The sequence below is a fragment of the Conger conger genome, chromosome 10 (genome assembly GCF_963514075.1).
Source record: "Conger conger chromosome 10, fConCon1.1, whole genome shotgun sequence".
Classification (NCBI taxonomy): Eukaryota; Metazoa; Chordata; class Actinopteri; order Anguilliformes; family Congridae; genus Conger; species Conger conger.
This window is the reverse complement of record NC_083769.1, coordinates 13,224,201-13,236,013: the sequence shown is the minus strand read 5'-3', so window position 1 is coordinate 13,236,013 and position 11,813 is coordinate 13,224,201. Positions and strand designations below refer to the sequence as shown.

The 11,813-nt window shown below is 48.4% G+C and overlaps 1 protein-coding gene across 3 annotated transcripts in view; it reads right to left on the bottom strand.

Annotated features, from left to right (window-relative positions):
* Positions 1 to 1,621: 1,621 nt before the first annotated feature.
* The window catches only part of LOC133138179 (nck-associated protein 5-like), a 33,553-nt gene continuing 23,361 nt past the window's right edge, over positions 1,622 to 11,813 (bottom strand). For all 3 annotated transcript variants that reach the window (XM_061256710.1, XM_061256711.1, XM_061256712.1), the window contains 8 exons: positions 11,579 to 11,662; positions 6,515 to 9,516; positions 5,955 to 6,096; positions 5,568 to 5,646; positions 5,008 to 5,037; positions 4,479 to 4,778; positions 2,929 to 3,059; positions 1,622 to 2,204 (listed from right to left, as the gene is read on the bottom strand). In XM_061256710.1, coding sequence (XP_061112694.1) covers positions 2,199 to 2,204; positions 2,929 to 3,059; positions 4,479 to 4,778; positions 5,008 to 5,037; positions 5,568 to 5,646; positions 5,955 to 6,096; positions 6,515 to 9,516; positions 11,579 to 11,662 — 3,774 coding nt within the window. In that variant the 3' untranslated portion in view covers positions 1,622 to 2,198. The remainder of the gene's footprint in view (positions 2,205 to 2,928; positions 3,060 to 4,478; positions 4,779 to 5,007; positions 5,038 to 5,567; positions 5,647 to 5,954; positions 6,097 to 6,514; positions 9,517 to 11,578; positions 11,663 to 11,813) is intronic.

Genomic DNA, 11,813 nt, shown 5'->3' with positions numbered 1-11,813 from the left:
ATTCGCATTTTCTTTTGCGAACTTTTAATATTTGGATTGGTATCATTTCTGCAGTTGGGTCAGTGCACAATGCGGAGAGTTCATGTGGTTATACACTTGCCACATAAACACCACCAGTTCACGGTCACTCATGTTTTTTGTTTACGTTTGGCGTCGTGCACCTGGAACGCTTTGAGGTCGGAAGAGGAAATTTAAACTGGAAAATTACGATCTCCGATGGAAACTGAAAAGCAGCATAACTTTCGGAATTTAGTCTGCTTGTGAGGAAACCATGGGTAGGTCGGCTTTGTTCAAATTAACCTGCCCGGTGACAGGTTAGTAGCAGAGCATAAATTAACACAGGGGTGGGCCTTATCTGCTTCTGGATTTCAGTGACATCACAGCCCTGGGAAATCCTCTGGTTTTGCATACGGAATCCAGTCCTGCTGCATGGCCTATGCATTTCCCTCCCACACACTGCAAGGGGGAAGACCTGGTGAATCAGCCCCAGGGCAGCAGATCCCTGGCTGGGTGTATTCATCCCCATGTCACACGCGTTGCTGTGGGTGCTGTTTCAACAGGTTGTATGTTGTTTGTTTTTATTAAAGAGCAGCAGGCCTTCTTAAATAGCAAGTTTGGTCTAGCCCAACAATGACTCACAAAACTCAAGTTTCACTCAGCCCCTCACTTTCATTTTTTGTAATTTGATGCTGTAGTGTAGCTATTCAACTTATTGTCAGTGGATTTTGATAATTTCAGGGTTTTCTTTTCCAAAAAAACATCTGCATGTCTGCATTTCATCCTCCAGACCTGCATTATGAAAAACTAACAGTGTAGCTCTAAGCACATGGGTCTATATACTTTATCCACTGTTAATGTAGCACGTACTAAGTAAGTGCACTTCAGGCGTGGTCATTACACTGTTAGTTTTTTGGTGATGCCTACGAATATAATGCTAATGGCTATTGTACAATTGTATAGAATTATTCTCGTAATAAATATAAAAGTAAAGATTCTAAAAAAAACGTATTTAAAATGAATGTCGGACCGACACTTTGTCAGTCGGCTTTGTTCAAATTAACCTGCCCGGTGACAGGTTAGTAGCAGAGCATAAATTAACACAGGGGTGGGCTGTATCTGCTTCTGGATTTCAGACCAACCTCTGCTCTTAATTATTAATTAGCCCAATCATTTATGTGGTCTGTCATTTATAGCCACATTCTGTAATATAAACAGCAGCTGATAAATGTTCTTGTCTTGTAGCATTTTATTGTGGTCTAATTTACAAGTGAATCGGTCATGGTACATGGCTAATTAGCTGATTGAGTTAGGGTAACTGGTGGAAGCAAAATCCTGCATACACACACCGGCCCTCCAGGACTGGAGTCGCCCATCCTGTGTCAGTTAACAGTCACTGACACAGGCTTTTGCTGATCCTTGATAATCCCCCTTTCTGTAACAGACCCCTGGTCTAGACGCATTGGTGATTGAAGATCCTGTTGCACTTCTTGAGTTAACCCTAGTGCCCCTAATCATATTCCCACAAAAAACTTCCCCTTTCCCACCCACGCTGGTTCCCCAGGTTGTCAGTGCCAAATAAAATCAGTTATTTGTAAGAAGGGTAACACCAAACACACACATCTCCAGGTGAGATTTTCTTTATTTCTTATTTGGCAGGCACAGAGCCTCCGTGCACCAAATGTGCAAACGGATTTTTCTTTGCATGAAAAAAATAATTATAAAGCCAAAGGAAAACCACGGGTAATGGCAAGAATCATTTTAAAATTTCGCCTTAAATAATCTTTTAAAAATATCTACTAATGAAATAAAAAACAAACAAGAAAAACACTGGAATACGTTATATGTGGCAGTTAACTACGCAAGTCTTTCTCCATGTCTGGGTGACGAAAGGCATTTTTTCTATAGTTTTTTGTCCGGTTTTGTCAATGAAAACCTTGGTGAGAAATGATCTGAAAGGGTGCAGGGCAGCTGGAGGACAGACAGGATAGTTATGCTACATGGGAGCAGCTCTGTGCAGACTGCGTTTGGTTTTGTGGGGGGTCGTGGGCAGCGTAGCTCCAGGGCACAGGTGAAGTAGTCCAGTTACCCCAGTAACAGGCCATATATACCGGGTCTGTGCTTGATCTGGTTACCCGGGACACCTGAAGGCCTATCGGTGGCTGGGACCCTTCCTTGGGTTTGGTGCGCTTGTTCCTCAGTCAAACCTGAAGAGAGATGTGTGAGAAAGGGTTAGGGTGCTTCGGGAGTTTGGGAGGGGCATGGGGAGCGGGCATGGGGTCCGTTCATCCGTATGGCACCCCTGGCTGTGGCAGGAGACAATCGTAGAGGCAGACTCTGAGGGACTCGGGTCTCCAGTGACGGGGGATGAACCAGGTACAGGACCATCTCTCGGCCCCATGGAGGTGCCAGGGGTTCGGCCATTCCCCTCAAGGGCCACAAGGGCCACAAATCGTCAGGCTCTTTGGACAGAGAGGGGCATGGCACAGTTGGAGGAGGGAGGGAGGGGGTAAGGGGGGCGGCATTTAGTTTCAGTGTCCAGCCGCAATAACGATTCAGTCCCCATCACAGCGCCTTACGAACAGCCGCAGCAGATCCGCAAGGCATCACAATTTAGCACAACCACTACCACACCTGCACCCCGTTCACAAGAGAGACCATATGACAGGAACGTTATAATAAAGTGAGAAACTGTAAGTTTGTTTTCAACTAATTTATATCCTTTATTTTTTTTATTCTCCAAAATTTAAATGAAGAGGGTGGGTTCAGAGTCTACAGACTGCGTGGGCAAACAGTGCATGAAGCAGCTTTGCTGGTCTGTTCCCTGCGCGGGAGAGGGAGTGAGTGCACTACTAGTCTAAATAAAGGAAATACTGACAGTCAAAGCATCTCCCTCTCCCTCTCCCTCTCTCTGTCTCCATTTGAGCTCACCCCTCTGAAAGGACTCCCAGGGCCTCCGGTCCCGACCTCCTCTTTGACCCCCAGGTACATCTCCGTGGGAACCACGGACACTCTTGGGTGGGGGAAAGTCCAGTTCTTTGAAGGTTTTGAGATGTCTTCATCTGTCCGGGAATCATATCAAAGCAGTTAGCAAAGCACACAAGCCCAGTCACGAGTGCAGGCAGATACGTGGTACAACCGCCCCAGAACCTCTACTGTAACTTATCACTCTGCCTGATTTACACTGTAATTGAGTCATAGTTGGGAATAACAGTATTTCAGGCTGAATGTTTATTTTGCTTAGCAGCATTTTGTTAATGGAATCCTGAAGGAATGTTAGGATGGGACCCGTTTTCAATGTTTACTGAAATAAAAATGATACAACAAATATTTCTTTCAACCTTTGACTCATAACCCTTGGCTCATTTTCTGTGAAGAACATTTAAATGAACTAATTTTCATTGAGTACACACTGTGCACCCCCCTACACATTTACATTACATACAGGCTATTCGGGTCCACTGGACCCGGAGGTTATAAGTATGAGGTTTATATGTTTTATAAGTATAAGGTTTGCTGTGTACCTTTACCTGGTCTTCCTCCTACCTTGGACTATTGTGTGTGTGTGTGTGTGTGTGTTTGCGTGTGTGCCTGCGTGCGTGTGTACTTTCTCCTTTAGATTACTATATTTAGATTTAGATCCACACTGTCAGACTGTGCCCCTCGTGTGGTGTGTAGATATTGTGTTCAATCAGGGCCGTTTGAGTAATGACTGGGTCCAGTGAAAGGGCCCTCCAGTTTTTTATGACTGGACTGCATTTGCCCCCTCCTTGTGGCTGGGCCCCAGAAAGCTTTGCTGTTTTCCGCCTTATTTTGGGCATGTGTTCATTGTTAAATTTGTGTTCTGTATCCTAATTTCAATTTTATTTAAATCAATAAACACCAATATTGAAGACAGCCTTCTCTCCTTTATATTTGTTGAAGAAAAACATGATTTATTCCTCCCAGTTTTGATTATTATTGATTTGTTTGACCAAAATCACATTTCATCACAAAAAACGAATACTAATGAATGTGATTTAGCAGGGGTAAATGGCACATATTAACCATATATGCTATATGTTATGGTCTATATTGCTTGTAATTAAGACAAGGTCAACATCTGTGAAGTATTTTTACATAAATTGTTATGACTGTATTGTTTTAAGACCCCAATAATGGTATGGGTCCACCAGACCCGCGAAAAGGTCCTGAGTAACAGAAATATGTCCGCCGCACAAGGGTTAATAGGTGAAAGAAAATACAAAAAAAAAACGGATACAGTTATCCGAATACGGGGCTACACGCCTTTAAATATTGAATGAGAGATAAATATTTGCAGGCTACCTCTAACTGGCTCCAGTGTCTGAAACACAATGAAACACTCAAGCACAGAACGGAGGTACAATGAGGCTTAAATAGAGTAGATGTTTGGATTACTCCGTCCTATTGTGAAGCAACTGTGACTCAACCTACAAATGCCATATTATTGTCTTTGTTACCTTCATGGATGGTGGCTGGTGGGCGTGATTCCAAAACCTTGCACTCGGGGGCAGAGACGTGGACAGTGGTGGAGTTTGGGTTCCCCTGCTTTGGGCAGTCCTCTTCCAGGGAGGTCAGCTCCCTGTCCAGGGTCCGGGCCTTGTGTGGAACCTTGCTTGTGGGCCCCTGTGTCCCATGGGAGTCACGCTCCCCTCTGGGCCCTGCCTCTGGGATGCTTTTCCCAACTGTGCAGCCTGTGTAGTCAGGGAGAGGGAAGGTCCCAATGCCACTATCCAGGGTGTATGTAGAGACCCCACAGCCTGGGGAGAGAGGGGGAGAGACGGGGAGAGAGGGAGAAGAGTTTTATTTGTGGCTAAATTTGAGCTTCCGGGGGAGGGTATTACAAGTTTTTGGATGAAATGTTGTAATTCAACGCTTAACAAGAGCAACAGAATCAATAGATGCAAAAAGACCCCACAAGATCAAATATCTACCACCATCAATTCATCATATACCAAAAAGCCTAATTTTGGACTCTTCTGACCATACCTGTTCCAGTTCCAATGCTTCTTAAGGGCACTGTAAAAAGATATTGTACTATGTTACATTCTACAAACTTTCTGTAAAAAGATTAAATATATTCCAGAGACATACACTCACTGGGAACTTTATTAGGAACACCTTTTCACCATATTCATGTGGTCATCTAATCAGCCAATCCTGTGGCAGCAGTGCAATGCATAAAATCATGCAGATACGGGTCAGGAGCTTCTGTTAATGTTCACATCAACATCAAATTGGGAAAAAATGTGATCTAAGGGTCTTTGGCTGTGTAATGATTTTTAGTGCCAGACAGGGTGGTTTGATCTCAGAAACTGCTGATTTCCTGGCATTTTCATGTCTCCAGAGTTTGCAACACAAATAACCACACATTACAGTGGTATGCAGAAGAGCATCTCTCTCTCTCGTGAACACACAACACGTCAAACCTCTATGAGGATAGGCTACATTAGCAGAAGAAAAATAAGTCTAATAAATACCTAATAAAGTGCTCACTGAGTGTATGTCTTCCAATATAGAAAATGAACATTTTGAATATTTTCAAACACCTGCAAAGTGCTGAGGGTTCATGGAGTCAACCAGGCCCTTGTCGACTGTGACATCATCATTACTGGCCAGCTCTGCACCCTGAGAGGAGTCAGTCGAACACGAAACACCATTTTGGAGTTTGCATATAGCCCCTAATCAAGGCATCCACCCTCAATATAATTAGCATTTTCTCACACACTCATTACATTACAGTTATTTATCCAATGCACAGATTGTACTGTGGCTACATTGGGGCTTGAGCCATCAACCTTGTAGGTCCCAGTCATGTACCCTGGCCACTAATCTACACTAGGCTACAGGCTACAGGATACACCACAAAATGGTTGAAAAACATTTGCAGACTATGAATCATTAGCCCCGGACCCCCCTCCCCCAAACTGCTGTACCATCTCCATCGCCTCTCTGTTCTTGGGAGGGACAACAATGCCATTCCTCTGCTGGCTGAAGACGGGCCGCAACTTCTTGGAGTCAAAAGAGAGCCGTCGGTGTGGTGACAACATATCACTGCCGGCATCCTTTACATCCACCCTGGTCACATGACAACAGGAACATTTACAGTATTATTATTTATTTACGAAAGCTCAGTGTAAATTTTAACTGCTCGGGAATGGACAGTAGTATGGTAATGAACTGGGATCATAATTATGATTACAATATCATCAAACTATATAATTATGAATAATTATACATCCGTTAATTAGCTTGCATTGTGATTGGCTGAGAGAGACATTCCAAGGAGTGCCATTATCTCACGATAAGGCACTCCCAACTTAGCAAAACCTTACATAACTGATTTATTTATGTTTGGTTGATTGTTTGATCCAGCAAGATTCAAACCTGTACTGGAGTTCTGCACCAAAACATGGGGTCTTTGCCGGCCAGGCCACCTGGGTGCCACATCCCTCGCCTTTTAAAAAGGAAAACTCCAGGCCCTGTCCTCTCTCACCTGTTCAGCAGCTGCTGCATGAAGGTGTCAGAGGCCACTCCCCTGTACATGACGGACAGCTGGCCCTGCGTCTGGTTCATAACCACCTCGCAGCTGTGGCCCCTGGAGGGCCGGTCCGGGGCCACGCCTTTGACGTAGGCCTGCTCCTCCTCCAGAGCCTTGCGCAGGTCCTCAGCCTTCTCCATCAGCTTGGAGATGTTCAGGCCCTCCGACTCAGGCTTCTGCCTGGACGCGGTCTTGGAGGAGCCACCAAAGGAGGAGGTGGAGGAGGACGAAGAAGAGGATGAGGACACCAGCCTCCACTCCTTCCTGTCCTCCTTGGGCCTGGGGGTGTCGGATTTGCGGCTGAGGGCGGGCAGCTTGCTTTTGCGGAGGCCGAACCAGCTGGCGATGCCGTTGGAGGCCCGCTGTCTGGCCTCGGCCGGCTGGCCCCGGTCCTGCAGTTTCAACATATTCTCTTCAATGCCCTTCATCACCTTCTGCTCAATGGCTGACTGGGGGCCTGCTGGCAGGGCTCTCCTCTCCACCGCCAAACCTGCTGGCCTTGGGGGTGGCAGTGGTGGGCTCTCTGCATAGCCCAAGCCCTTCTTCCTGTTGGCAGTTAGTTTGCTCCTGTCCTCTGGTCTGCACGGGAGCGTTTGGTGGGGGGCAGAGGTACTAGGGGGAGCGGAGCACTCATCCTGGAAGGGTTTAGCAATTCTGGGTTGGGAGGAGGACTGGCCAGGTTTGGAATGCACCTTGGAAGGGCTGCTGTGGTGGGCTGGGTTCTGGGTGGCCGCACTTCCTGCACAGTTTCGCAAGACCTGCGGGGGGTCTGGGTTTGATGGCTGCAGCCCTACCTTGGCCTCGGCTGTTTTCGTTGCGCATGTTTTGTGAGATGGAGCCTCCTGCTCCAGCCTGCCAATGGACAAATCAGACAGGCCGGGTCCCGGTTCATAAGGCCTCCCGTCTGGGGAATCTGTGCACCCTCCTTCCTCCATGTTGTGCTCACTCTTCATGCTTTTGCTCCTCTCCTTGTTGCTGGTGGCCCTGCTCTCAATCTCCGGCTGCCCATCCTCCTGGCTTGTGGGATGCAGGTCCTCTGCACTCTGCAGCTTCCCGAGAGCTGCCAGGCGCTCTTGGAAAGGCTGGTGGCCAGACTCACCCAGGATCTTCCCCATTGGTGGGTTCTTGGGAGCCGGGTGTGGCTCGGCTCCCTTGGCAACGGACTGGGAGCTGGATGTGGGGGAGTGACTGCAGCTGCTCTGGGATTGGTGGACAGCAGAGGCAGAGGACACAGCTAGGTCATGGTGGCTATGGAGCTGGTACCAGCCTGTCCCCTCCTTGCCATCACTACAATCTGCTGGTTTGGTGCTACAAGGGGAAGCCCCAATGGTTGCGGACAAGGCGCAAGGCCCTTCCTCTCCCGGGGGGCTCAGCCGCTTCTCTTCGGGGGGTTCCTTGTATTCGGGACCAGCCAGGAAGTGAGGTGTTGTGCAGGGGACGGCCAGCTCAGAGACGTTCTCGTAGTGCGGAACCTTCTGGGTGGCCCGGGGTGGCTGGGACTGGGAGGCGGGGGACAGCCCCATGGTTTGGCAAACCTTTGGTGCAAAGTGACTGCTGTAGCCAGTGCCATTGGTGGGGGGCACAGCAGTATCCTCAGGCTTGGGCAGGGAGGTGGGCACGGAGTGAGTGGCAGGATAGAGGTCAGTTTTTGGGGAAGAGGAAGGGGGCAGCTGCCGGGCCCCCTCGGTAGCGGAGGTGGCCTTACACGCAGTGGTGGGGGAGTGGTACACCTCGTAGTTGTTGCTCCTGCAGGGGATCTTGGAGCTGCGGGTCAGCTGGGGGCTGAGCCGGAGCGGGTTGGCGGCCTGCGTCCGGTCCCCAATGGATGGTATCTTCAGGAACTTGAGCAGCCGGGATGGGGAGGAGATAGGGGAGGGTTTGGATTCACTCAGACAGGAAGGGGAGGTGGAGAGGAGAGCCAGCTTGTATTTACCGGCAGGGGGGGCTGGCTGCTTTGTGGGCCCACCCTTCTCGGGAATGGCAGACGGGGTGTTAGGCTCGCCTGCTACCTTTTTGGACACCTCGGCGGCGGTAAAGGAAAGGCCATTGTATGCTGGCCCCTCTGTCTCCTGCTTGCAGTAGGCTGCTCGGGCACATGCCGGGACTGGCAGGCTGGAGGTGGCAGCATACAGGCTGTTTTTCACCTTTGCCACTTCCGCGGCCACGCTAAAGAAGCACTCCTCTGGCCCCACGGCCAGGCTCTGGAAGGCCCCGGTGTGCTTCTCGTCCTTCCCCAGAGGGGTGGTGACAGCTTTGGGACCCCTGTGCGAGGGTTTACATTGTGTTGTGGGGGGCCCGTCCCCGCATCTCTCCATGTGCGGTGGAGTGGCGCTGTGCTCCGCCTCATGCTCACTGAGGTGAGGGTCGTCCCCTGGCTTTGGGAGGCTAGAGTGCTCCTCGTGTCCATTCTCTGTTGGGTGGGTGCACACGCTGGCCAACAGGCTGTGCCTGTGCGCACAGGGTTGGCTCGTGCCTGTAGAGTTCGGCACGGGTGCCACCTTGGTCTCCGGCCACACAAAGCCATCCAGGACCTCCACCCCAGCAGAGTGCGATGTGGCGCGTGTAAGGAGCTCCTCCAGGCTCCTGTGGGCCAGAAGCCGGCAGGATCGACAGCTCTGCGGCTTTGCCCGGCACGGATCCGGACCAGCTCCGGGACCCTCCCCGTTGCCGTCACACGCGGCAGAGTCCGAGTGGAGGCAAAGCGGCCAGCACATCTTGAGCTGCGGGGGGCAGCTGCCGGTGGTGAAGTTGGTGTCGGCAGAAAACAAGGCCTGACTGAAGTCACGGTAGGAGGAGAGGCCGGCGGAAGGACGGAACTTGAGAGGGTCGGTCTCCTCCAGCTTGCGCAGTACGTCCAGGATGTGTGCTTTTTTCTGGAGGAACGGGGACAGGGCATCGATGGACAGGGCGGGGCCATGGGCTCCTGGCGCCCCATTCCTCGTGTGCTCCCCATCGCTCTGTAAAGACCAGGGATCACAAACTGAGTCAAAACGCAACATGCTGTGTCCCAGCATCATCACGGCACACTAAATGATCAAATAAGTAGTTCTGCTCTGTTATTCACCCCCTGCCTGCAACTCTACCAATTAGCCAGCAGCCATGACATCATGTATCCTGTTCCTGTTGAATGGCTGAACCTAAGCAAGTGTGGGCTTGGTTAATACTGGGATGGGAGACCTCCTGGGCGACTAGGTTGCTCCTGGAAGTGGTGTTCGTGGGCCAGTCTTCCCTCTGGTCAAATAAACCCAGTGCACTTTACTAAATGCCATTGGACTCAAGCAATGAACATTTCTCCACCAAAAATGTGTATTCCGTTATAGCAGCAAAATAAGCCAAAAATTGCCTGAAGGTATTCGAATAATTCCTGTGTAATTGTACCATGTCATTCTATGATCAGTATCTGCGATTAAATATAGAATACATACAGTGGCATCAGAAAGTATTCAGACCCCTTCACTTTTTGCAGACTTTATTGTGTTGTAGATTTCATTCTAAGTTGATAAAATTGCCATTTTTGCCCATCAATATACATTAAATAACCCATAATGACAAAGTGAAAATATGTTTTTAGAAAAAAAGATTTTTAATCCAAAACTTAAATCTTTAATTTACTTAAGTATTCAGCCCCTTTGGCAACAATGACAGCTTTGAGTCGACTCTACAAGCTTTGCACACCTGGATTCAGGCAGTTCATCCCATTCTTCCTGGCGGATCCTCTCAAGCTCCGTCAGAATGGATGGGAAGCGCCTGTGAACTGCCATCGTCAGGTCTCTCCACAGATGTTCTATGGGGTTTAAATCTGGGCTTTGGCTGGGCCACTCAAGGACAGTCAGCATTGTCTTGGCTGTATGCTTCGGGTCACTGTCGTGCTGAAAGGTGAACCGTCGCCTGAGTCTCAGGTCGAGTGCACGCTGGGGCAGGTTTTCTTCAAGGACCTTTCTGTACTTGGCTGCATTCATCCTTCTCTCAATTTAGACCAGTCTCCCTGTCTCTGTCGCTGAGAAGCACCTCCACAGCATGATGCTGCCACCACCATGCTTGACTGTAGGGATGGTATTAGCCAGTTGATGAGCAGTGCCAGACGTAGTACTTGGAGTTCTATTTTTGTCTCATCAGACCCAAGAATCTTTTTCCTCATGCTCTCAAGAGTCTTTTAAATGCTATTTGGCAAGTGGGCTGTCAGTGGCTTCTAGCCAACAGCCATCGAGCCACTTGACCATAGAGGCCTGATTGATTGAGTGCTGCTGAGATGGTTGTCCTTCCAGCAGGTTCTCCTATCTCTGCAGAGGACTTTGTTAGAGTGACTGTTGGTTTCTTGGCCACCTCCCTGACCAAGGCCCTTTTTTGCCTGGTTACTCAGTTTGGCCTGATGGCCAACTATAGGAAGGGTCCCGGTAGTTCCAAACGTTTGTTGAGGCCACTGTGCTCCTGGGAACACTTAAAGCTTCAGAAATGGTATTATACCCTGATCTAATGCCTTGCCACAATTTCATCACAGTCTACAGAGAGTTCCTTGTCTTGTCATCCAGACACCTCTCATAATTGTGGGACCGTATTTGCACAAGTATGTGCCTTTCTTTCAATTTTCCATAGGTGGACTCCAATCAAGTTCTAGACACATCTCAAGGATAATTAAACAGGATGCACATGACCACAATTTGGAGTGCCACAGCAAAGGTCTGAATACTTATGTAAATAAGAGATTTACATAAGTAAATCATAGTTTTTGATTTAAATCTACAACACAAAGTGTGCAAAAAGTGAAGCGGTCTGAACACTTTCCGAAGCCAGAAAAGTATTATATTCTATACATACAACCTTACCATTGGTTTTACATGTAGATATCCCTTTCAAGATTGAGTGGTCATTTGTTGTCTTGAACAATCCAAGAGAGAAATAGACACACAAATAGGCATTCACATTGGCCATTTTAACACCACTAGTTACATGCTGGTTTGTTTGAGACCTTTTGAATAGAAGGGTGAGCCTTGATATTAACAAATCATAAGATGAGAGTACCTTTGTGGACATTTGACATGTTGACCCCGCCAGGATATCGGAACCAGTAGGCAGAGTCTTGGCTCCGTGTTGAATAGGTCCTCCCTGTATCCGTAGGGTGTGAAATGTTGAAAAAACAACAACATTCCAGACATATTTATTTTGGAAGGCCCCATGTTGCTATTCAGAGTCTGTTTTTCTTCCTCATTCATTGCCTTATCCAAATTCCCCCTCTGATAATTTTATTTTTCTCATC